Source organism: Poecile atricapillus, chromosome 6 (genome assembly GCF_030490865.1).
Source record: "Poecile atricapillus isolate bPoeAtr1 chromosome 6, bPoeAtr1.hap1, whole genome shotgun sequence".
Classification (NCBI taxonomy): Eukaryota; Metazoa; Chordata; class Aves; order Passeriformes; family Paridae; genus Poecile; species Poecile atricapillus.
This window is the reverse complement of record NC_081254.1, coordinates 5,971,659-5,994,686: the sequence shown is the minus strand read 5'-3', so window position 1 is coordinate 5,994,686 and position 23,028 is coordinate 5,971,659. Positions and strand designations below refer to the sequence as shown.

General features: G+C 61.3%; 6 protein-coding genes across 6 annotated transcripts; 4 read left to right on the top strand and 2 right to left on the bottom strand.

The window, feature by feature from the left end:
• LOC131580255 (lipase member M-like) lies at positions 1-5,676 on the top strand. The gene is made up of 9 exons (XM_058841273.1): positions 1-105; positions 1,097-1,214; positions 1,513-1,711; positions 2,480-2,589; positions 2,891-3,036; positions 3,587-3,733; positions 4,245-4,316; positions 5,251-5,316; positions 5,435-5,676. The coding sequence occupies exons 1-9, from the start codon at positions 1-3 to the stop codon at positions 5,666-5,668; spliced, it is 1,197 nt and encodes a 398-aa protein (XP_058697256.1). The 3' UTR covers positions 5,669-5,676.
• A 1,583-nt stretch (positions 5,677-7,259) lies between these two features.
• On the top strand, positions 7,260-10,128 carry PAOX (polyamine oxidase). The gene is made up of 7 exons (XM_058841271.1): positions 7,260-7,431; positions 7,760-8,252; positions 8,332-8,531; positions 8,761-9,016; positions 9,116-9,228; positions 9,304-9,461; positions 9,738-10,128. The coding sequence occupies exons 1-7, from the start codon at positions 7,287-7,289 to the stop codon at positions 9,876-9,878; spliced, it is 1,506 nt and encodes a 501-aa protein (XP_058697254.1). The 5' UTR covers positions 7,260-7,286; the 3' UTR covers positions 9,879-10,128.
• A 102-nt stretch (positions 10,129-10,230) lies between these two features.
• On the top strand, positions 10,231-13,434 carry MTG1 (mitochondrial ribosome associated GTPase 1). The gene is made up of 11 exons (XM_058841277.1): positions 10,231-10,398; positions 10,496-10,562; positions 10,686-10,788; positions 10,871-10,951; positions 11,148-11,204; positions 11,898-11,988; positions 12,069-12,130; positions 12,284-12,380; positions 12,551-12,632; positions 12,745-12,857; positions 12,951-13,434. The coding sequence occupies exons 1-11, from the start codon at positions 10,284-10,286 to the stop codon at positions 13,046-13,048; spliced, it is 966 nt and encodes a 321-aa protein (XP_058697260.1). The 5' UTR covers positions 10,231-10,283; the 3' UTR covers positions 13,049-13,434.
• A 4-nt stretch (positions 13,435-13,438) lies between these two features.
• On the bottom strand, positions 13,439-14,644 carry SPRN (shadow of prion protein). The gene is made up of 2 exons (XM_058841279.1): positions 14,466-14,644; positions 13,439-14,141 (listed from the first exon to the last, which is right to left on the bottom strand). The coding sequence occupies exon 2, from the start codon at positions 14,132-14,134 to the stop codon at positions 13,724-13,726; it is 411 nt and encodes a 136-aa protein (XP_058697262.1). The 5' UTR covers positions 14,135-14,141; positions 14,466-14,644; the 3' UTR covers positions 13,439-13,723.
• Positions 14,645-14,826: 182 nt separating this feature from the next.
• Positions 14,827-17,113, top strand: ECHS1 (enoyl-CoA hydratase, short chain 1). Its single transcript, XM_058841278.1, has 8 exons — positions 14,827-14,994; positions 15,657-15,854; positions 15,926-16,053; positions 16,134-16,233; positions 16,324-16,428; positions 16,506-16,625; positions 16,711-16,778; positions 16,862-17,113. Exons 1-8 carry the CDS (start codon positions 14,871-14,873, stop codon positions 16,925-16,927), a joined length of 909 nt encoding a protein of 302 aa, XP_058697261.1. The 5' UTR covers positions 14,827-14,870; the 3' UTR covers positions 16,928-17,113.
• Positions 17,114-19,784: 2,671 nt separating this feature from the next.
• On the bottom strand, positions 19,785-22,996 carry ZNF511 (zinc finger protein 511). Its single transcript, XM_058841280.1, has 6 exons — positions 22,841-22,996; positions 22,646-22,719; positions 21,643-21,844; positions 21,424-21,548; positions 20,912-21,097; positions 19,785-20,387 (listed from the first exon to the last, which is right to left on the bottom strand). The coding sequence occupies exons 1-6, from the start codon at positions 22,994-22,996 to the stop codon at positions 20,318-20,320; spliced, it is 813 nt and encodes a 270-aa protein (XP_058697263.1). The 3' UTR covers positions 19,785-20,317.
• Between the last annotated feature and the right edge of the window lie 32 nt (positions 22,997-23,028).

The following is a 23,028-nucleotide window of genomic DNA, read 5'->3' as shown; positions in this document are numbered from 1 at the left end:
ATGTGGCTGTTTCTTGCAATCCTGCTTTTCCTACAAGCACCCACGAACTCTGAAGATGCCACCAAGCAGAAAAAGGCTCTAAATCCCGAGGCTTCCATGAACACTGTAAGTCAGGAGAACTTTGAATTTGAAACTTTTGAAAGCTTGGGCACATTCAGCTGGAGGAGAGAGGGGTGGAGGGCACATGGAGAGGGCTGGTGCTGTTGAGCTGCTGTGAGATGATGCTGCCTCCACACCATCATTAACAAGCTCCTCCTCCCAGCAGAATTAAGTTCATTTACCAGCAGGGCAGTTGGAGATGGGGATAATCCCAGACTGGATTTGAGCAGATATCTCCCCAGAGGGTAGAAATTTGTTCGTGGCTCCTCTCCTTCAGCTGGAGCAAATGGCTCAGGGCCGTGTCCAGGTGAGCCCTGGGAGGCTCTGAAGCTGGGCTGAGCAGGACCCAAGACGTGGTAAATTTGCTGCACTTAATCTTTCCTGCCAACCTGACAAAGGGAGGGTACAGCAATGTGTGGGGCAGGACCACAGCTGGATTTTACCTGGAAACTTCCCAGTCTGTGGAGTTTTCAGCATAAATAAAGCTCAGGCAGAGCCTCGGGAGCCCTGCAAGGAATATCCCATGGGGTTTATCCCACTGCCCTTCCAGTCAGCCCAGCTCGGCAGGTTCCATCTGCCCCACCACCTTATCTGCCCGGCACATCAGCTGGGAGCCTGATGTGACATGTGCTGCCGTCGGTGTCAGGCGTCAGGAAATCGGTGCCAGCTGTCAGGAAATCGGTGCCAGGCGTCAGGAAATCGGTGCCAGCCATCAGTAAAGCGGGGTCAGGCGTCAGGAAATCCTTTCGGTTTCAATCGTCGTGTCTGGAAGCGTTTCAAGCCCCGCAGCCGCCCACGGCTGAGCATCTCCCCTTCCCTCGGGCAGATCACTGGGGTGAGGTTCAGACAGAGCATCCTCTGTCACAAAAAGTCCTCAGCTGATCCCAACACAGCCTGGGCAGAGCGCAGAACTTCGGTTTTACCAAGAGTGGTCTCTTCAAGTCATATAAACACCTTTGCTATGGAAAGTTTCCCACCTGGGTTTTCCTTTCCCCAGAGCCAAATCATCTGCTACAGAGGATACCCCAGTGAGGAGTATGAAGTCCTGACTCGTGACGGCTACTACATCCACCTGAACAGAATTCCTCATGGAAGAGAAAAGCCAGAGAACAGAGGTACAGCTCTATTTCACTCAGAGCCAGCAAAAAATAAAAAAAAAAGCCCTGAATGTGAGCAGGGGAATGGATGAACCCAGACAGGCCAGGGGAATAGTCACTGTTAAAGCAAAAATCCTGAATCCGTGGGATTTCTCCAGTTTACACTCAGAGCCAGAAAACACAGTCAAAATACACATTTTGCATGTCCTCTGCCAGCGCAAGGAAGAGGCTTAATTAAGGCTTACTGGCCTTAATTTGGGGTGAGTGAATAGAGAGAATCTGTTTCAATTAAATGTGCTGTTTCTTTTGCACCCAGGGGCCAAGCCAGTTGTGTTTCTCCAGCACGGATTATTTGGAGAAGGCAGCCACTGGGTGGAAAATCTCGCTAACAACAGCCTTGGCTTCATACTAGCAGACTCTGGCTATGACGTGTGGCTGGCAAACAGCCGGGGGACCAGCTGCTCCCGGAGACACCAGCACCTTTCAGCTGACCAGGTGGAATTCTGGGATTTCAGGTGGGCTGGAGCACATTACAAAAGCCTGGCGATGTTCTCTGCCTGTCCCCAAGCTCTAGGCAGAGGTGGGTGCCTCCGAGCAGGCAAGTCAGAGCGCCTGATCCCTGGCACAGCCTCTCCCGGGGGAGGATGGAGAGACCTGAGCAGACCTGCCTGCTGACACGGTGCCAGCACCTCCCTGCAGCTGCCGAGAGCACAGGGGGGGCACACAGAGACACCAGCCCTGCCTCGTCCACAGGGACACCGCTAAGATGTCCACAAGTGTCACTGCCACCTCCCCTGCTCCTAGACCTTCTTGCCCCTTGTCCCCTCTTTTTAAGCTGCTACTGCCTCTCCAGAGCTGATCTTCAGGGCAGAATCCACAAGCTCGTAAACAGGCTTTTAGAAAATCCTCACACAGCAGGTCTGCCTTTCACCATATCCCACCAACAGGCACACGGGCAGGAACCGGTGCTCCATTCCCCTCCGGGAAAGAGCATCCCAAGGAGCAGAGCTGGTGCTGTAATCCTGGTGGGAGCCAGCCCTGGGTCTGCAGAGAGGCACTGGAATGCTGGCCAGGCTCTGCACAGTCTATTTACTGCTCAGCACGGTCGTGGGAGGACTAAGCTCTTTCAGGGGAGGATGATGCCATGGCAGGAGGGATCCATGCCAGGAATTTTCTCCTGGAAAAGCAGCCCAAGATATAAAGCTGAGCAATGCAAGGCAGCTCAAGGTAAGTTTGCTCTCCTGCTGCTGCCTCATAGCCAACATCCCCCTCCTGTGTTGCAGCTTCCATGAGATGGCAATGTACGACCTCCCAGCTGCCATCGACTTCGTGCTGCAGAAAACGGGACAGAAGCAGCTCCACTACGTTGGCTACTCCCAGGGCTGCTCAATCGGTGAGTTCTGAGGGGTGACCCGTCACCCTGACTTGAAAAATTTCATTTTGCTCAGCAGAAAGCAAAAGGGTCCCCTCCATTTGGGCTTAAAAACCACTGAAGTGCCTGATCAGCCAAGGGAATAAAGGTGCTGCCTCCCTTTGGGCATCTCTTGCACCAACATTTAGCAGGAAGGTGGCAAGAGATCTCAGATTTCCAAGCAGAGATCATTAATTAAACAGACCTAGATCCAAGTGAACCCTCAGATTAAGCACCTGAGGAAAGACGGAGCAAGTCTGAGGTTGTTTTTCTGTTTTCTCAGCGTTTATTGCGTTTTCATCCATGCCCGAACTGGCTCAGAAAGTCAAAATGTTTTTTGCCCTGGCTCCAGCAGCGGTACCCAAGAATGCCAAAAGTCCACTCATGAAGATACTGCTCCTCCTGGACAACAAGCTCAAGATGATTCCAGTAAGGGATTACCCCATGCCCTTCTGCCCCAAAACTGGTTCTAGAGAAGGGATCGTGCCCAGATCGTGGTCATGCATGGTTTGCATGCCCATTTGCAACCCCTGGGGCTCTCTGATGCAGCAGAAAACAGTTAATTCCTGCTGATTTATTAGCACAGGCACCATTCAGCTGCACATACAATCCTTGTTGAGCACATGTCTTCTTTCCATCTGTAGGATAAACATGGTCTTTACATGGGGGCACTTGTAGGGGCCCTAGGCTTAAACACCTGGAAAAGAGCAGCTTTGCCATGTTGATTCCATGAGAAACAGATCCAGTGCTTGGGGGAGGTGGGAGGAAAGAGGAGAGCTGTGAATATTGATTTCCCTGTCGTGTGTTCAGTCAGCATCAACTCCTGCACCGAGCTGTACCCACCCCCATGGGGCACCAGGGCAGGGGGGCAGGCTTGACTCCTGGATATTCCCTTTACTGCCTGGCTGGTGGCACAGTCCAGGAGCTGGGCTGCAGGGAGGGAAAAGCAGGAAACGCACATCACCCTTTGCTCCCACAGCTGCTGCTGGGCAGAACGGACGCGTCCCTGCGGATCAGGAAGCTGTGGCGGTTTCTCCCGGAGCTGTGCAGGCACACGCTGCTGCACAGGCCCTGTGCCAACCTCCTCTTCCTGATGGGTGGCCACAACGAGAAGAACCTCAACATGGTGGGTGTGACATTCCAGTGGGGACACTGCTCTGCCACCCGCCCTGCCCAGCCTGCCACAGCCACTCGCCCCCCTGTGCTCGCAGCAAGCAGACCCTGCATGGGCAACACACGTCCCTCTGCCACGTGCTTTTCCTCCAGGGACAGGAAAAGCCCCCAGGCACTGCTGGGTAAATGTCAGTGGCCAGGTGGCCCTTGACAACACCTCTGGGGTGCAGCCCCTGCTCTGACCCAGCTGCTGAAGCAGCCTCTGGGTGACCTCAGGTGGTCACTGAGGCCTTGAGCACAGCCCCTGAGCCCAGGTAAGGTGTCTTACAGAGCTCATCCCTCATCTCTCTCCTCCAGATGCTGCCTCACAGCAACTGGTTTTTAATGAAAATTATATTCCTGAACCTGGTCCAGCTCTTCAGGCAGCGTGACTCAGCAGTGGCTGCTCTGGGAAACACCTGGCAGCTGCCACTCCACTCCCATCCGCTGGAAAACAACAATAGCTGGGGTGTGTTTCCTTGCAGACACGGCTGGATGTGTACACATCCCACTATCCGGAAGGCACCTCTGTCAAAAACATCATCCACTGGGCCCAGGTAGGATCCCTGACCCCCGAGATGGTCCCTTCACCAAGAGTCTGCTGTGCCCAGGGCAGACATGAGAGTTCAGGGATCTCTGACACTGGCAGCTCCTGAGAAAGTAAAGGCAAGAAATAAGAAGAGATGCTGGATGCAGGATGAGCTGCCCTGGTGCCTCTGGGGACCAGGGGACACTGTCGTGTGTGTCCTGTGCTGTGCCAGGCAGGACAAGGGACAGGATGGGGAGGCCACAGATGGATGCTGAGAGCCCCCAGGAGTTGCCAAAACAGAACTTGGGTGCTGGTGGGTGAAAGCCCAAGGAGAGGCTGGGGGAAGTGGATGAGGAAGAAAAGGGGGACCAACAACATCTCCCCTGTCCAAAGGGGTCTTGGGCCCCCTGGAGATAGACTCTGCAGCTTCAGCACTGGCCCTGCTGGAAACAGGGTCAGGCTGGAGAAACCCCACCCGTGTGCCTCCTTGCAGAGCCAAATTATAGGTAAGGGTAGGTGAAAAAAGGATGATCAGGTTGTTGAAGGCACTCCAGCAGCACTCTGCACACACAGCTGGTGGTGAGCAGGATTTCAGAGGGAAGAGCGTGGCACCAAGGCAGCTGAGGAGACACATGCAACACCTTGGTTTGTCAGCCCATAGCTAGGGACAGGCATGGAGCCAGAGCTCAAAAATCCACCGTTAAAAAAGGTGGAAAGCCTGGCTTTGCATGGATACCATCTCCTCCTGCAATGTCCCACGGGTGAGGACACCGACACCTTTCCTTGTCCTGCTTGTCCCCAGCCAGCTGGCACGATTGGAGATGGGCAGATGGAGGGCAGGCACTTACACAAACCCCTTCTGAGCACCCTCTCATGGCAGGCACCTCGAGGGGCCAGGAGATGCGAGACCCACGCAGCAGCACTCGCTGGCCTCCCAGAGCAGATCCATCCTCTCTTTCCAGGTGATAAAATCTGGAGAATTCAAAGCCTTTGACTACGGCAGCAAGAACCCAGCCGTGTACCACCAGGTAGGAGCTGCAGTGGCAGCGCTGGCAGCTGGAGATGCTGGGGGGTCTATCCAGGGTGGTGCAGGGACAGAATGGCTTGCAGGGATTGACCAACTGAGAGCCCCCTGTGTCCCTCCAGGACACACCGCCCTTGTACCGCGTGGAGGAGATGCCGGTGCCCACAGCGGTGTGGTCCGGAGGGCAGGACTGGGCAGCTGACCAGAGGGACATCCTCCTGCTGCTGCCCCGCATCTCTCACCTCGTCACCTACAGCCACATCCCTGACTGGAACCACTGGGACTTTATCTGGGGCCTGGATGCCCCTGGGCGCCTCTACAGCAGCATCCTGAAGCTGATGGAGGAGTCCTGGTAGAGCGGCAGCTCCTGGGGGAGGTGCTGGTGGCCTGGCCCCTGTCCCTCAGCTGAGACAGCTCAAGGAGGGGGTGGGACACTCCCTGCTGTCCCCTCCTTCCTGCTGGCCTGACACGCTTGTGGTGATGGTGTTTTCCACGCATCCCTTGGTTGTTGGGGTCTCTCCTCCTTGCTTGGGAGCTCCTCAAGCAGCGGTGGCACCGTGCTGGGAGCAGCACCAGGGTCAGCCAAGGCACCGGAGCAGGCAGGAGCCACCAGCCCTGCTGGAAGGGCCCCAACATGATGGTGCTGACCCTGAGCTGTGCCAGGGGGATATGGGGACCCTGCCATCACCCCACAGTGGCTGCCCAGTGTGTTGTGGATTAGAGCACCCAGCATATGAGGAGGTGGGAGGAAGCTGGGCCCATTGAGTCTGGCTGTGGGGGGGACAGGCTGCAAGCAGCCCCCCAGGTGTGGCACACAAAGGAACAGAGGAGGTGGATGAGGCCAAACCCTTCTTGGCAGCAGCAACAGGTGATGCAACGAGGGGTTCTGGCCCCAGATTGCAGCCCAGGGGGATTCAGGTTGGATTTGGAGAATCCTTTTTCCCCAAGACAAGTAGCTAGGGAAGTGGAAGGTCTCTCTCTGGGCCAAGCCAGGCACTTGCCTGCATTGTTCGGGCTGGGACTCAGGGGCCAGAGGTCCCCAGGAGTGTCTGCTTGGCTCAGCACCAAGACACTGGGAATGATCATCCCTCACCCCTGGGAGCTGGTGACCCCAAATGCCCTGGGCTGGCTTGCAGGACCATTGTCCCCCCAGGAAGCTGCTGCCAGGCTGATGTCTCCAGCCCATCCCACTGTGCTGCTCGCTGCAAACCCGGAGGTGGGGAAAATCCCTCCAAAATAAATACTCAAAATACTCAGGAGCCTGATCTTTGACACACTCAGCTCTTCCTTGCATGTGAATATTTTCTGGGGAGCTGCCAGGGCCAGCAGGGACACAGTAACCCTTTTGCTGGTAGAGCTGGGTGGCACAGTGGGTTCTCCCAGGGTCCCAGCTGGGACTATCCCAGTACATCCCAGTACCCTGCCCCACCCCTGGGCAGGCGGTAGGAACGCTTGCTGGCGAAAAAAACCCACCAGACAGCCTTGGGAGTGAAGACTCTTGTATGCATGAAGGTTTGGGAAGCACGGGTGGGCGGGAGCGCTGGGACTGGCCCTTGTGGCAGCTCTGCTGGGATGTGTGGCAGGATGTGTGGGGCAGCACCCACTGCTCCTCCACCTTACCAGGCTGGCCGGCCACGGCACAAGGTGGATGAGCCGGAGCAGAGCAGGGAGAGGAGGAGGGTGAGGAGATGGTCACTACCTGCCCCTATTCCAGGAGGGGTCTCCTCTCCCACCCCGGCCTTCTCCTGCCCTCCATGGGCAGCTGGCTCATCACTGCACCGGGACCCCCTTGCATCCATCTATCCATCCCATCCATCCACGCCTGCCTCCCTGCATCCATTTCCCCATCCATCCCTCCATCCCTTCCTTCCTCCTCGCCTCCCTGCCGCGGCCGGGGCCGCTCCGGGGGCGGTGCCGTTGGCGGCGGGCGGTGCCGGCGGCGGCGGAGGGCGGTACCGGCCGGCGCGGGCGGCCATGGAGGGCAGCGGGCGGCGGGTGGTGGCGGTGGGCGCGGGGCTGGCGGGGCTGGGGGCGGCCCAGCGGCTCCGCGGACACGGCTCCCTCCTCCTGCTGGAGGCGGCGGCCCGCGCCGGCGGCCGCGTCTGCACCCGCCCCTTCGGTACGGGCGGGGAGGCCGAGGGGAGGCTCAGGGAACGGGGGGTGGGCGGCACCGGGGGGCGGGCCCGGGCTGGGGCGGGGGGCGGCTGTACCGGGATGCGGGAGCTGCACCTGACCCACCCCGGCCCCCGGGGCCGGACCTGAGCGGGCTGGACACGTGGCGGGGGCGGCCGGTCCCGTGGGCAGCCGGGGATCGAACGGAAGCCGGTCACGGGGGGCACCGGGGGCGCGGCAGGGCCCGCCGGCTCCGGCCGTTCCGGGGGTCCCGCCGCGCCCCGAGGGCTTCTCCACGGGCACGGCTCGGGGTGACCCGCTCTCCCTCCCGGCAGCGTCGGGGCTGGCGGAGATGGGGGCACACTGGATCCACGGCCCCTCGCCGGGAAATCCCGTGTTTTGCCTGGCCTCCAGCTACGGCCTGCTGGGCCCGGAGGCCGCTCGGGAGGAGAACCAGCAGGTGGAAGCGGGGGGTCACCCCCCGATGCCGTCCGTCACCTACGGCAGCTCGGGGAAGGTGCTGAATGCCAAGGCAGTGCGCGAAGCCCGCGACCTCTTCTACGCCCTCCTGGCCTCCACCCGCGCTTTCCAGGGGTCCAAGGAGCCACCGTGGCCCAGCGTGGGCCAGTACCTGCGGGCAGAGATCGCCCGGACGGTCCCCACGATGGCGGGGGGCCAGGATGATGCCCGGCGGCTGCAGCTGGCCGTGCTCGCCGCCTGCCTCAAGCTGGAGTGCTGCATCAGCGGGACCCACAGCATGGACCTGGTGGGCCTGGAGCCCTTCGGGGAGTACGTGTCGCTGCCCGGCCTGGACTGCACCTTCCCAGGGTAAGCGCGGGGCTCCGGAGCGGGACGCGGAGGAGCGTTCCAGGGGCCGCCGCGTCTCCAGCGGTGACTCCTCCCACAGTGGCTACAGCAGCTTGGCCGAGCGCCTGATCTCGGACCTGCCCGAGGGCACCGTCCTGCTCAACAAGGCAGTGAGGAGCATCCAGTGGCAAGGGTCCTTCCGTGAGGAAGGGGACGGTGCCAGGGTTTTCCCCGTCCGGGTGGAGTGCGAGGATGGAGATGTCTTCCTTGCTGACCACGTCATCATCACTGTCCCGCTAGGTGAGGACACCAAGACCTTCCCTTGCCCTGCCCGTCCCCTCCGACCAGCCGGATGATGGGTTGGAGACGGGCAAGTGGAGGGGAAGGATTGGCTAAACCCCTTCCCAGCCTCCCCTCTCCCACTGGGAATAGGTTGGAAAGGGGTTTTGGGGAGGTCAGAGCGTCTCAGACACCATTTAGGAGCCCAGCTGAGAGCTGCCCCGTTGCCTGCCCAAACTCGTGGCTGCAGGTTTCCTCAAGGAGCGCTACCAGGAATTCTTCCAGCCTCCCCTTCCCGAGCGGAAAGCACAGGCCATTCGCAACCTGGGATTCGGCACCAACAACAAGATCTTCCTGGAGTTCGAGCAGCCTTTCTGGGAGCCCGAGCAGCAGCTCCTGGAAGTGGTGTGGGAGGACGATTCGCCCCTGGAAGAGCCCAGCACTGACCTGGAAGCCAACTGGTTCAAGAAGCTCATCGGATTCGTGGTGCTCCAGCCGCCAGAGCAGTAGGTGGCTGGGGATTTTGGGTATACTCCCGCCCTTCTCTGGGCCGCTGGTGGGCACGGGGAGGGGCAGCAGCTTTCAGCCCCGCATTCCCGCCCCAGGCACGGGCACGTCCTGTGCGGCTTCATCGCGGGGAAGGAGTCGGAGCACATGGAGACGCTGAGCGACGCCGAGGTGCTCAGCGCCATGACCCGCGTCCTGCGCACGATGACAGGTGCCTGGCCCGCCCTCCCCGCCCGCCCACTGCCCCGGGGCACTTCCCGATCCCAGCCCTAACCCCCATCCGCAGGGAATCCGAACCTGCCCGCGCCCAGGAGCGTGCTCCGGTCCCGCTGGCACAGCGCTCCCTACACCCGCGGCTCCTACAGCTACGTGGCCGTCGGCAGCTCGGGGGACGACATCGATGTGCTCGCACAGCCCCTGCCCGAGGACCCCCGGGACCCCCGGGTGAGGGGGACGGGCAGACGGGGGTGGGGACGGGCCACTCCGGGAGCACAGGGAGGTCACCAATGCTCGGGTCACCTGCTGAGCTCCGCGGGGGTGGCGGCACTTCCATAGAAGTCGTGGACAGGCCGCTCCTCCCAACCTCTTCCCAGCCTCCTCACGGCGCGGGGTGGGCGCCTAGGGAAGGGAGAGTGTCCGCTCCTGGGTTTTTATTGCGGGGGGTGAGGATGTTCCAGCGGAGCCCCGCGGCCCCTGTGCTCACCCCCCGCCTCTCCGCAGCCCCTGCAGCTCCTCTTCGCCGGCGAGGCCACGCACCGCACCTTCTACTCCACCACCCACGGGGCGCTGCTGTCGGGGTGGCGAGAGGCCGAGCGGCTCATCCGGCTCTTCCAGGCGCCCGTCCCCGCGCCTCACTCGTGAGGCAGCAAAATAAAACCCGTTCCTTTGCCCTCCGGTCTCTCCTTTATTGAGAAACTTCCGCGCCGGCGGCTTCTTCCTCTCCGTGGCGGGGTGGATGCGGCGGGGGTGGCTCCAGGGAGCGGTGTTGGTTTAGTACCAGTTGGTGCTGGAGATGGTGAAGCGGGGGTCGTCCAGCGGGTCCTGCGTCGGGCCTGGCCGTGGGGTGGGCTCCGGGGTGGGCTGAGCGGGTTGGGGCTCAGAAACGGCGGCACGGGGGGTGCCGGGGCCCGCGGGGGGCACAGCACCCCCCGTGCCGCCGTGAGGCGCGGCCGAGCCCCCCGGAGCCCCCGGTGGCGGCGGCTGCGGCTCCGCCATTGCTGTCACTGAGGCCGCTTCCGGTGGCGGCGGAAGTGACGCGCCGGAGCCATGAGGGTGTGGGCAGCGCTGCGGGCGGCGGGGACGGTACCGGGAGCGTTCCGGGAGCGCTTCGACTTCGGCGGCCGCGATGTGGCCTCGTGGTTCCCGCGGCACATGGCCAAAGGTGAGGGGCGGCAGCGCGGCGGATCGAGTTCCCCCCCTCCCCCTCCTCGCCGCCGCGCCCGCTGCGCGCTCACCCCGCGCTGTGCTGTGTGCTGCAGGCCTGCGGCAGATGCGCCTGGCGCTGCGCCGCGCCGACTGCCTCGTGGAGGTGCACGACGCTCGAATATCCTCCACAGCTGCCGGAGAACCCTCTCCCCTGTCCCTCCAGACCACCCTTGCCCCTCTCCACCCCGACTCCATCCCCGTCCCGCTACGCGCTTGCAGTCACTGTCCTTAGCGCAGCCACATTCCGCTGTCGGGCCGTAACCCCGCGCTGCAGGAGGCGCTGGGCATCCGCCCTCACGTCCTGGTGCTGAACAAGATGGATCTGGCTGATCGCCGCCGGCAGCCGGTGAGCGCCGGGACAGGGCCGGGCGGGGGGAGCCGTGGTGTCGCAGGCAGGTGACAGCAGTGCCTCTTGCCGTCCCCTCCAGGCGGTGCTGGAGCAGCTGAGGCAGCAGGGGTGCTCGCACGTGGTCTTCACTGACTGCCAGCGGGATGTCAATGTCAAGAAGGTAGTGGGGCAGCAGCCCAGCCCTGCTCCCTGGTGAACTCCCAGCCCCTCGGTGATCCAGCTGGCTGCTGCCTTTCCAGCTGTCCCAAGTCCTCTGCTCAGCCCCTGTTGTGCACATCTCGCTGGCACAGTGTCACCAAGCGAGTGGCTGTGCCAGCCAGGGCGCAGAGTGACAGCCCTGTCCCTGTTCTCTGCAGGTTGTCCCCATGGTTGCCAGGCTGGTGGCTGACAGCCCACGCTACCACAGGGCTGAGGTGAGACACGTGCACAGAGTGTCACAGAATATCCTGGGTTGGAAGGGACCCTGAAAGATCATCCAGCCCAGCTCCCAGCCCTGCACAGACCCCCCAACAATCCCAGCCTGTGCATCCCTGGCAGTGCTGTCCAAACACTCCTGGAGCTCTGGCAGCCTCAGGCCATGCCCATTCCCTGGGGAGCCTGGCCAGTGCCAGCACCCTCTGGGGGAAGAGCCTTTCCCTCATCATGAGCCCGCCCCTGCCCTGGCACAGCTTCAGATGTTCCCCAGGTCCTGTCTGTATCACAGAGAGCAGAGATCAGAGCTGCCCTTGGGAAGAGCTGCAGCCCCCGGGGAGCTCTGACAGTGTTCTCTGCTCCAGCTGAAGAAACCAAGTGACCTCAGCCAGCCCCTGTGTAGCCCTCCAGACCCTTCCCCATCCTTGTGTCCCTCTTTTGGACACTCCCTGACACTTTTACATCTCTTCTACATTGTGGTTCCCCAAAACTGTCCCCAGTGCCTGAGGTGAGGCTGCCCCAGTGCAGAGCAGAGGGAGGGTCACCCCCCTCTCCAGCCAAGGGATGAGGCTGCTCCCACGTGTTCCAGAAGTGCCGGCAAACACTGGGATAGTTCCCTGTGGCAGCTGTCTGTTGCTGCAGGGGTGGGTGGTTGGTAATCAGCTGCTCCTTGCCTGCGTCTCCCTGGCTTCCAGAGCTCCGAGCACAACATCCTGGTGATCGGTGTGCCCAACGTGGGCAAGTCCTCTCTCATCAACTCCCTGCGGAGGCTGCACCTCAAGAAGGGTATTTCTGCATGGTGCCAGGGCTTGGGGAGGAGGTGGGCACGGTGCCATGTGTGTCCGTGACTGTGTCTGTCCCCCCAGGCAAAGCCACTGCAGTGGGGGGCGAGCCAGGAATCACCAAGGCAGTGCTGTCCAGGATCCAGGTACCGTCCCTGCGTCCAGGAGACCTCCAAGCTCACTGAGCTGATCTTGGAGGATCACTCAGGTCCCCTTTGCAGCAAGACCTTAACTCAACTTCAGTGCCTCAACTCGTTAGCCATGTGGTGCTAATTACCAGCCCTGCCTCCCCGTGCCAGGTGTGTGAGAAGCCCCAGATGTACCTGGTGGACACCCCTGGCGTGCTGCCCCCCAGGCTGGGGGATGTGGAGACGGGCATGAAGCTGGCGCTGTGTGGTGAGCTGGAGGCTGTGGCCAGGAGCAGTCCCCAAATGCGGCCTCGGGGCTTGCTACCCAAGGCTGGGGTGACACTGCTGCTCACAGCCCCTGGGTGTGAGGGGGTAGAAGGAAGGTTGGCCAGGGCTCAGCAGGGCTTAGGGAAGCTGGGGCTTGACCCTATTTTCCAGGAGCCATCCATGACCATCTGGTAGGGGAGGACATCATGGCCGACTACCTCCTGTACACCCTGAACAAGCAGCAGCAGTTTGGGTGAGCCAGTGGGGAAGCGGGGAGGGGTCCCAAGAGAGTGATGGAGATGCCATCCCCAGGGAATTTTGTGGGGAGGCAGTGCCAGCAGGGTGTGAGCCATCTCCTCTGGCAGGTACGTGCAGCACTACAGGCTGGGCCAGCCCTGCGACCACATTGAGCCCCTGCTCAAGCACGTGGCCATCAGCCAGGGCCGAACACAGAAGGTGAAGGTGCTGACAGGCACAGGTGGGTGATCTGGGGTGCAGGGGCTGGAATTTTGGGGGATCCCAGGGCAGCTCCAGGCTGCACTGACACTCCTGTATCCGCTGCCGTCTCCAGGGAACGTTAACATGATGATGCTCAACTACCCAGCTGCTGCCTACGAGTTCCTGCGGGACTTCCGAGCAGGACGCCTGGGCAGGGTGACACTGGACTGAGAGCTGTCACTGGGCAGGCGCTACCTGCAGCCATGTGGGCTGGGAACACCCTGGTGCCCCATGGGGCTGGGGACACCTCAGCAGGGAGCTACGGTGTGTGATTGAAGCGGCTCTGCCAGGGCTGTCCCCGGTTTTGGGCAAGAGGCAGAATGGACAGGATGCCCTGTGGTGTCGCTGTTGTGATGCTCCCGGGGAGAGCTGTGCCCGCCCCGGAGAACCTGGGGAAGGGCTGGTGCCTCCGACTGGCACTTGGAAACCGTCAGGGAGCTGTTTCCTCGCTGGGGTTTGGGCCTGCGCTGGAGCATCCATCGCGAAATAAAGCCTGCGTGGGCAGGTGCCGGGCGCTGGCCATCCCAGGGTCCCGCCCCTCGCCCCGCATCCAGCCACACCTGCTTTCGCCCAGTTTTATTGCCGTCTCCTCGGCCTCCGGACACGGCGAGGCCGCGGACAGGGGCGCGGTGCAGAGGGGTGCCCGAGCCGGCAGGGTTTGGCTCGGTGTGGAGGGGCGGTGGTGGTGGTGGAGGGTCTTCCGCGGGGGTCCTGCCCCGCCGGCGGTGGGTGGCCATAGCCCCGGGAGCCGCTGCTCGCCCGGGACATGGGGCTCAGCCCCGGCTGGGGCGGCCGGTCCTCGCGGCGTCGTGGTTGAACGGGCACAGTCAGGTCCCCCAAAATCCATCAGCGGCGGAGAAGGGCGGCCAGCGGGCACAGCCAGGGTAGCGCCCGGCCCGGCGGGGTCCCGGCCGGCGCGGCGGAGGTCCAGGCGCTGGCGGCCGCCGTCCAGTTGCCGTCGCGGTACTCGACGCCGTCTCCCGCTTGCAGCTCTCCGGACAGCCGGGCCCGGCGCAGAGCCGCCCCCGCCGCCACTCCGGCCGCCGCTCCCGCCGCCGCCGCCCCCGCCACGCGCAGAGCCGCCCCGGCAGAGCCGTACCGGGGCACGGCCGCCCTCGGCCGGCTGCGGGCCGCCCCCCGCGCCGCGCCGCGGGCCGCCCCCCGGGCGCCGCCGCGCCCACCTTTGCCGGCCACCGTGTCGCAGAAGGTGGCGGCCAGCAGCACCAGCGCCCAGCACGCCGCCGCGCTCCGCCGCATCCCGCACCTGCCGCAGGGAGGGAGGGAGAGCCCCGCCGCTCAGCCTCGCCCGGCCGCGGGCGGGGGACCGCGCACCGACGTGTCCCGCTTGCGCGGGTGCTGGGGCCGCGCACGCACCCGTGTGTCACGGCACACGCAGCCGCCCGCGCGTTGCATAAACGCGCTCCCCCCACCCCTGTGGATGATGCTCCCGCACACGCACGCTCCCGCACGCCCCTGCGGATGATGCTCCCGCGCACGCTCGCACCCACGCGTTCCCCTGGCTTCGCACACACCCGGCCGCGGGGCACACTCACACCCCTGCCGCTCCCTCCCCGCCCGCGGGGCTCACCGGGCCAGGGGATGCCGCCGGCTCGTTCCGCTCCTCTCCACTCCTCCCTGGCCGCGCTCCCGCTGCCGCGCTCCCGCCGCGCCCCCCGCACTCCCCCCCAACTCCCCGCGCGGGGGGCGGCGGGGAAATCCCCCCTCCTTACCCTTTTCCCTTCCCTTCCCGTTCCCCGCGGCGCCTCTAAAGCCCCACACCCCGCCGCGCCGGCCGCGCCCGCGCCCCGCGGGGCAGCACGGCGGGACCCCCGCTCCGGGCGGGCTTCGGGGTCCGCGCCCCCTCCCACGGCCCGGGGGTCCCGGCCCCGCCCCTCGGCCCCGCCCCGGCCAATGGGGATGGGGCCTCGCGGGGCGGGGCCGGCTGCACCAATGGGCGGCGGCGGGAGGGGCGGGGCTCGCTCCGCGCTCCGCCATGGCCGCCCCGCTGCGAGCGCTCCTGCGCCCCGCTGCCGCCGCCGCCGCCGCCGCCGCGCTCCCCCGAGCGCGCCTCCCGCCGCCGCTCCGCGCCCCCAGCGGCGCACGGGGCTGCAGCGCCGGTGAGCACCGGGGCACCGGGGGGGCGCCGGGAGGGCACCGCGGGTGGGTGGGCTTGGTCTCGCCGAGCGCTCAGCGCCGGGCACCGGGCACCGGGCATGGTCGTAGTCCCTGGGGGGCATGGGCCCATCGACCTGCACGTGGTCCCTGGGCTGCGCACCAGGCCACGGCACCGGGTCCCTACTCCAAATACGGTCCCAGCGCTGGGCACGGAGTTCCTGGGCTGTGCACCGGGGCTACAGCACCGGGCACCGGGACCCAGCACAAGGTACGGTCCCGGCACCGGGCCTGTGCCCAGTGAGTTGCACGTGGTTCCGGAGCTGCGCTCCAGCACCGGGCACCGGGGCCCTGCGCCATGTATGGGCAGCGGCGCTGCATACCAGGGCACCGGGCTCCAGATGCCAGCACCGGGTGCCTGGACCGCGCACACTGTCCCAGCACAGGGTGGTCGCGGGGCTGCATCTTCGCGGGCTAGGGTGGCACTGGGAACTCCTCCGAGCCAAGCTCCCGGTGACGTCCCGGCGGCTGCCGGTGACCGCTGGCATCAAGGTCGCCTTTAAATAGCTCGGAGTGGCGGTGGCCAGGCGTTGCCGAGGGTGGCCGGGGGTCTGCCCGGTGCCTGGCAGCCTGTGGGCTAACGGGCCAGTGCTGGTGCGGCGGGCAGGGGCCGCATTCCAGTACCTGCTGGTACAGAAGACGGGAGCACAGAAGAACGTGGGGCTGATCCAGCTGAACCGGCCGCAGGCGCTCAATGCGCTCTGCGAGGGGCTCATGGCAGAATTGCGGCGGGCGCTGGAGGCCATGGAGAACGACCCGGAGGTGGGAGCCATCGTCCTCACCGGCAGCCAGAAAGCCTTTGCAGGTAGGACTGGGGCCTCTGCTCACCCCTAAGTTTTGGAAGGGATTGGTGTCCCACTGCACTTCCGTTTGCAGCTGGCGCAGACATCAAGGAGATGCAGAATAAAACTTTCCAGGAGTGCTACAATAGTGGCTTCCTTGCCGGGTGGGACAAAGTCTCCGTTGTCCGCAAACCCATCATCGCCGCCGTCAATGGCTACGCCGTGAGTGTCCCCCACATCTCCCTGCACCCCCTGCCCCCTCCCCGGCACCCCCTGACCCATCTCGGCCTCCCCTGTCCCAGCTGGGAGGCGGCTGCGAGCTGGCCATGATGTGCGACATCATCTACGCCGGGGAGAAGGCGCAGTTCGGGCAACCCGAAATCCTGCTGGGAACCATCCCAGGTGAGCAGCAGGCACCTGCCAGGGGTTTCCATCCCAGTTGGGGTGGGGACACCCTGGTATCCCTCTCTGTACCTTCCCTAAATGCCGCAGGTGCCGGCGGGACGCAGAGGCTGACCAGGGCAGTGGGGAAGTCGCTGGCGATGGAGATGGTGCTCACCGGGGACCGGATTTCAGCAAAGGAGGCAAAGGAGGCAGGTGGGGACATGGGACAGCCCTGGAACTGCAGGGGTCTGGCAGGGAGCCATCCCCCCACTTCCCACTGCCCGTCCTAGGTCTGGTCAGCAAGATCTACCCTGTGGAGAAGCTGCTGGACGCAGCCATCGCCTGTGCTGAGAAGATTGCCAGCAACTCCAAGCTGGTGGCTGCCATGGCAAAGGAATCAGTCAATGCTGGTAGGGGCTGGAGGCCAACTGGAAACTCCCTGGGGGGCTGCCAGGCCAGGCAGAGGGGTCTCCCCAACTTCTCCCTTGCTTTCAGCCTTTGAAACGACGCTGACAGAGGGGAACAGGACAGAGAAGCGCCTCTTTTACGCCACCTTTGCCACCGTGAGTAGGGGGATGATCCCTTGGCATGAGGGATAACAGGGCCGCTGCAACCCCCCCAAACCTCACCTCTCTGTTTGTCCCAGAGTGACCGCAAGGAGGGGATGACAGCATTCGTGGAGAAGCGCAAGGCCAACTTCACTGACAGCTGAGCCCAAGAGATGCAGGTCCCTGGGGTGGTGCAGGTCCCCACGGCCTCCTGCAGCCCGCCCACCCCCTGCCTTACCCCGCAGAGGGGACCGGGACCCGTCGGCGAGCAATACGTGTTTGGGGTGACAGCCAGCAGTGGGGACCACCTCTGCCTTCGCTATTAAAGAGTTTTCTAGGTGCTGCTGGGAGATGGAGCATCCTTGCTGCGAGGTCCTGCCTTAGCTGGGAAATGTTGGGCTTCACTGAGCCCCCACCACGCCTCATCCGACACTAGGCTGGGCAAGAGCAGCCTCGTGGAGCACAGGTCCGTGTGCTCCCCAGCAAGGGGACAGCCTGTGGCACCTCCTGGGGCACAACACCGATATGCTGAGTTTGCCTGGCCTCAGCCTCACCTGGGCTGAACTGAGGCTGGGCTGAGTCTCTGTCCTGAGGCCCTGAGACTCCTGTCCCAGGGCAGCATCCTCACCCTGCCTGGTGCCTTGGGGTAATCCTGAGGGAGTTCCTGCAGGTTTGGAGGCCCTGAAATTAGCAGCAGTTTTTTGCCAGTAATGAGGAGCCCACCAGGATGTGCAGAGGGAAGTGGGTTTATTGGTGAGGCTCAAGGCTGGGTGGGAAGGGGCAAATTTCCCCAGGAAATCCCAGCCCTCGTTTCACAGCCCGGGCACATCTCCATTTAGCTGTGGTAGATGTGGTCACGGTCCTCCTCAGGGTCATTCTGCACCGCCACGGACAGCATCCGGAGTGGCTTGTAGATGTCATCCTCCCTGGCATCATCCTCAGGGTGGTAGAGGTAGTCACGATCCTCCTCCGGGCCATTCTGCACCTTTGGGGCCAGCATCCAGAATGGCACACGGGCACTGGCCTCCCTGGCATCATCTTGGGGGTGCTGGACTTGGGGTGGGGCCCTCTGAGCCCAGGCGCTGCTGGAGAAGACCTTTATACCAGGTTCACCCTCTGATGGCTCGTTGGCTTCTACGCCCAGGATGCTGGAGGAAGGGAACAAAATCAGCGAGGAAAGGTTGCCAAATCCCACCCTGTCCCAGGGGAATCCCACCCCAGCGGAGTGCAGGGACCCTGGCGAGATTGCCCACATCCCAGGAAGCACCAGTTAGGATCTCAGGGTGCAAAGGGGCTAACTTAAACTATTTGTTCCACAAAAGGAATAGAGAAACCCGCTGGACGCTCAGGGAGTTGGCGTAATTCGGGACGAAGGGAGATGGAGCTGGGACCTCCTAAATTTCAGGGGACACAAAGCACCAAGGGGGATTTATTCCCCATCCCCCCCAAAACACTTTCCATTTTGGGATGTTGTTGGTTTTTGCAAGCCAGATGCGGGCTCCTCTTACATTTCCTCAGCCAAGTCCTGCTCCGTGGCCAGGTCCTTCCATCGGGAGCTGCTCAGAGCCTGTGGGGAGACAAGGGGGTTCCGAGGGGGGGCACGGGTCACGCATGGGTCCCCTCATCAGAGGGGGCAGCGGGAGGGCAGGCTGAGGCAGGGCTCACCTGGGTGCTGCCAGGTGCCAGCAGGAGAAGGGCGATGCCCAGCAGGATGGTCACACTGCGGAGTCCCATGGCCCTCGAGTGGAGAAGAGACAGATGGCAGAGACGTGGTGGCACGAGCCCTGTGGCTGGTGCTGGCCCACATCCTGTTCCCATGCCCACAGCTCCTCCCTGACCCCAGCACCCCCCCTGCCCACCCCTCGTGCCCGCCGGGGCTGGCAGGGACCTACCTGTCCGTGGCTGCCTCCTGTCACACCTGCCTCGCACTTTGCCCAGCCCGTGGCGGCCCGGCCCACACCTCCCTGGTGGCACTGGGAGGATCCAAGTCCCTCCCTGGTGGCACTGGGTGGATCCAAGTCCCTCCCTGGCCCTGGGTGGATCCAGGTCCTGCTGCTCAGGGAGATGGCAGCTTGTGCACCCCACCAGGGCAGGCAGGTCCATGTCTTCCTGCCAGTGCATGATCTCTGGAGAGATGGGAAATTCAAGTTTTGGCTTGAAATAAGGATTTTTGACAGTCACTGCCAGCTGGGAAATACTTTGTTGGACTCTGGGAAAAGCTGGTGGCCCAGAAGAGAGCCAGCCAGGAGCCCTGAGGCTGTAACTGCAACTTCAATGTGTTTTCCAATAGCAAGGTGAGGCACTCAGGAACCCTGGACTCTGGGAAAAAGGTTAGGACTCGTGGACCTAAACACGTAAGGAAGAGCAGACTGGGCTGCTGCCTGACCTTTGTACCATCACAGGCCTAAGCCTGCAGGCATCACCCATAACACGGGGCCTGCTTCCCATTCCCAGATATCCCAGTGTGGGGAAAAAAGCCTCATTCTGGGCTTTAGTGTTGGGAAGTGATTTTTGGTCCCTGGGCAATTGTGAGGATGCAGGGTTTGCCTGCAGCACTCTCCAGAGCCCACGGAGCAGGGATTAGGGCTGGACAAGCTGGATGAGTTTTAAACAGAGCGAAGCTTTTTAAAACTCACTGGGAAATCTCCTACATCTCCGTAAACATCATTCCCTGCTCCCATTTGCAAGGATTTTTCAAAGCCCCGTTGATCTTCTATTCCTCACAGAGAGGGGGAAGGGAAAAAACGCAATTATAGATCCTAAGCTTCTTGGATAAACATTGTTCCAGAAACCTTTTTTTCCCCTTATGCACAATTTTTGAGTGTCAAGATTCCCCAGGACCCCAAGACCAGTGGCTCTGTGTTTCCAGGAGGATGAGATTACAAAGGAAAGGAATGGCAACAAGGAAAACAACCTCCATCCCAACCTGATTTTGTCAGTATTCGCAGCAGAGGAAGGTTTATTCCAAGTATCTGACCCTGCCTGGGCTTCAAAGTAGCACTTAAATTCTTTATGAAGCAATTTTGTAACAATTCCTTTTATTTATTCACTGGGTTGGAAGTCACTTTATTTTAACTCCCTGCAAAAACGCTTCTCCTGGCCGGGACAAACCCTCCAGAGCAGGTGCTGGGCTGCAGAGGAGACTTCATGGAGACGGAAAAAGTCAGAACCAAGGACTGATGGGGTTATTTTCCCCCATTTTCTTTCCTCAGTGATTCCAGCACCCATACAGTCATGCTGTCGTCTTGTAACTTCTTGAATATGTGTTTTATCCCCAAGAGGCAAAATCTAAAACACCCAATGTGCAGCCTCAGCTGCAGGACAGTTTCCTTAACACCTCACCACACGTTCTGGGTTCCCCTTCCTAAAATCTTGAGGATTCTTAACTCAGTCAGGTGGTGCCAGTTCTGTTTGACATCAGGAACCCGTGACCCAAATGCTGGCAGAGCTTTAATTGGTTTGGGTGGTTCATTCCATGGAGAGGGAACTGGAAATATCCCTGGTGGCACTGGCTCCATGCCTGCTCATCTTGCACAAATCTGCTGCACTGACCTTCAGACTTTCTTCCGTGGGCCTTTAAATCCTCGGGTGGCACCTTGTCCAAAGCAAATTGTGGATGGGATCCTGGAAAGGGAGACAGGCTTTAATCCACGTTAACAGCCCAGCCCTCACAGGCTCACTGGGATGCTTAACGCTCTGTGGGGCATTGGAAGCTCCCAGAGTGGAAAGAGCAAGGTGTGGGAGGAGCAGGACATACAAATCACCAAATAATTTAAAGAATGGGTGAAATACTGGTTGGATTTCCTGTGTATCCTGCACATTCCTGTCCTGGAGGCCTCTTTACAACAAGGTGTGTTAGCAAATGTAACACCTGGGCAGTTGCAGTTGGTTGATAATGAGGAGCAGGAGAGCAGAAGCAGCATCCTGCAATACCTTGGGAAGAGATCAGGTGGGCAGACAAACACAGCTTCCACAGCACACCCACGTTCTGCTCTTCCTCACACTTCCTTCTTTCAAAAATGGCTTTGGAAGCACACATGGGATTCCTGCCTGTTTCAACTTCAGGATGAAGAACACCCCAGTGCTGCCAAGGGCTGATAAGATGGAGTGGTCCCAGCCCCTTCTGCCCCAGAGGCCAAAGAACAGACCTGGATTTGTAGAGTCGTTTCTCTGGCAGTGAGGGGCCGGAGCTGGCTGCAGGCTGAGAGATCTCCATGTTCTCCTCAGGCCCTGTTTCCATGGGATTCACCTGGAATTGCTCTGCCATGTCCACGCTCACATCCATGGGCACGCTGGCACCCTGCTCCACGGGAGAGTTTGTGTGCTTGGAGCCACTGCAGAGACAAAATTTGACATCCTGGCTCAGGAGCTGCCACGTGAGCCCAGAGCCAAGGAAATCAAAGGTACTTCATGAGGAAACGAGTCCATCTGGGATGGATTTCTTCCCAAAATCCCATCTAACCCTGCCCTCTAGGAATGGGAAGCCATTCCCCCTTTTCCTGGCACTCCATCCCTCGTAAAGAGTCTCTGTCTCTCCCACAGCTTCCCTCTGGCACTGAAAGGCCACAATTAGGTCACCTCAGAGCTATTCTGCTCCACGCTGAACAATCCCAATTCTCTCACACTTTCCTTGCAGGACAGGAGGAAGTTCTGCAGTTACCTTTTCACCTTCTTGGGCCTGTCAAACCGAAAGTCAGCAGGGTAAAGGTGCACGGTCACCAAGTGATCCTTCCTGTCCTTGCTGCTCTTGAACTTCTCTGTGCAGCCTTCCACCAGACACTGGTACTGAAAGGCAGGGAGAAGAAAGAAAAAAAGACATAACTGGGAAAAAAACAAGGGCACACCAACCACAAGGCAAGGGCTGGGCATGGCAGCTCACCATATTTTGCTTCTCGGCCATTATCTGGAAGAGGGAGTCATGCCACTCCAAGATGTGGATATCCAAGAGATTCCCAGAGGGAAAGGAGCGCTTGCAGAAGGAGCAGACATTCCTGTGCAGGGTGTTGTAGTGGTGCTCGTAGCCCTCCAGCGTGTCAAACACCTGGCTGCACCCAGAGATGTGGCAGCTGAACTCGGACACCCTGCAGGGAAATCGGGACATCCACGCTTTAAGCTAAATTAGAGCCTTAATTTCAGCTGCAAGCATCCCCTCTAGATGACTTTATCAGAGAATCCCAGGATGGCTTGGGTTGAATTGAACCACAAAGCTCATCTGATTCCAACCCTTTATCATGAACAGGGACACCTTCCACAAGAGTCACACCTGCAGCCACAATACTCCTGGCAATTTTTGGGACTAATACTTAAAATTACTTAAATCCATTGCTCCAGGTGCAATGGAACCAAGATCATGATGGTGCTGGCAGCTGGGAACTTATTTGCCATTGGAAACTTATTAACCATTGTGGCTTCAGGATCACTTAGCTCATCCTTCTGTTAAGCGGTGCTTCGGTGAAGAATAAACAAGCCGCGAGGTAATAAATTAGCTGTTCGACCTAAAAGTTGCAGTTGTGGATGACAACGCTATGCTAATGCTTTTTTTTAAGAAGCATCCATAGGTGAACCTCGCACAACACTCAGAAAGTACTTCCTGGATTTTAAATGCAAGAACAAGACCAAGATTCTCCCCCAGGCTTAGCCCGGTTGGAGCTGTGCCAGCTGCAGCAGCCCAGAGCAGCTGTGGCTGCCCCTGCATCCCTGGAAGTGCCCAAGGCCAGGTCGGACAGGGCTTGGAGCCACTTGGCCTAGCAGAAGGTGCCCCATGGCGGGGGGGAGGAATGAGATGATCTTTAAGAACCCTTCCAACACGAACCATTCCTTGATCCCTTAACAGGCGGACTCAGAGCTCGGCCCAGATGTGGCGACGAGACCGCCTCACTTACTTGGGTCTCTCGGCCACCTCCTCGAGGCTGGTGAGGACGCCCTGCAGGTAGAGGTGCCTGTGCACGTCCCCATCCTAGAGAGGAGCAGAGAGCGGCTGTGGGCGGGCGGGCGCGGCTGCAAAGCACAGCGCAAACCCTTCAGCTCCGGGGCGGCGCTGGCAGCGGCCCCCACACAGCCCCGCGGGGCCGCCTCACCTCGAAGAGCGGGTGTTGGGGGCCGAGGCGGAGGCGGCGAGGGGCGAAGGTGAAGGGCGGCGTGGGCAGGGGAGGGTGCGGGGACGGGGGATCCTGAGGGAGCGGAGGGAGCCCCTCACGGAGCAGGAGGTGAAGGCGCGGCGGCAGCGGCAGCATGGCGCGGGCACTGCGCATGCGCGGGGCGCGCT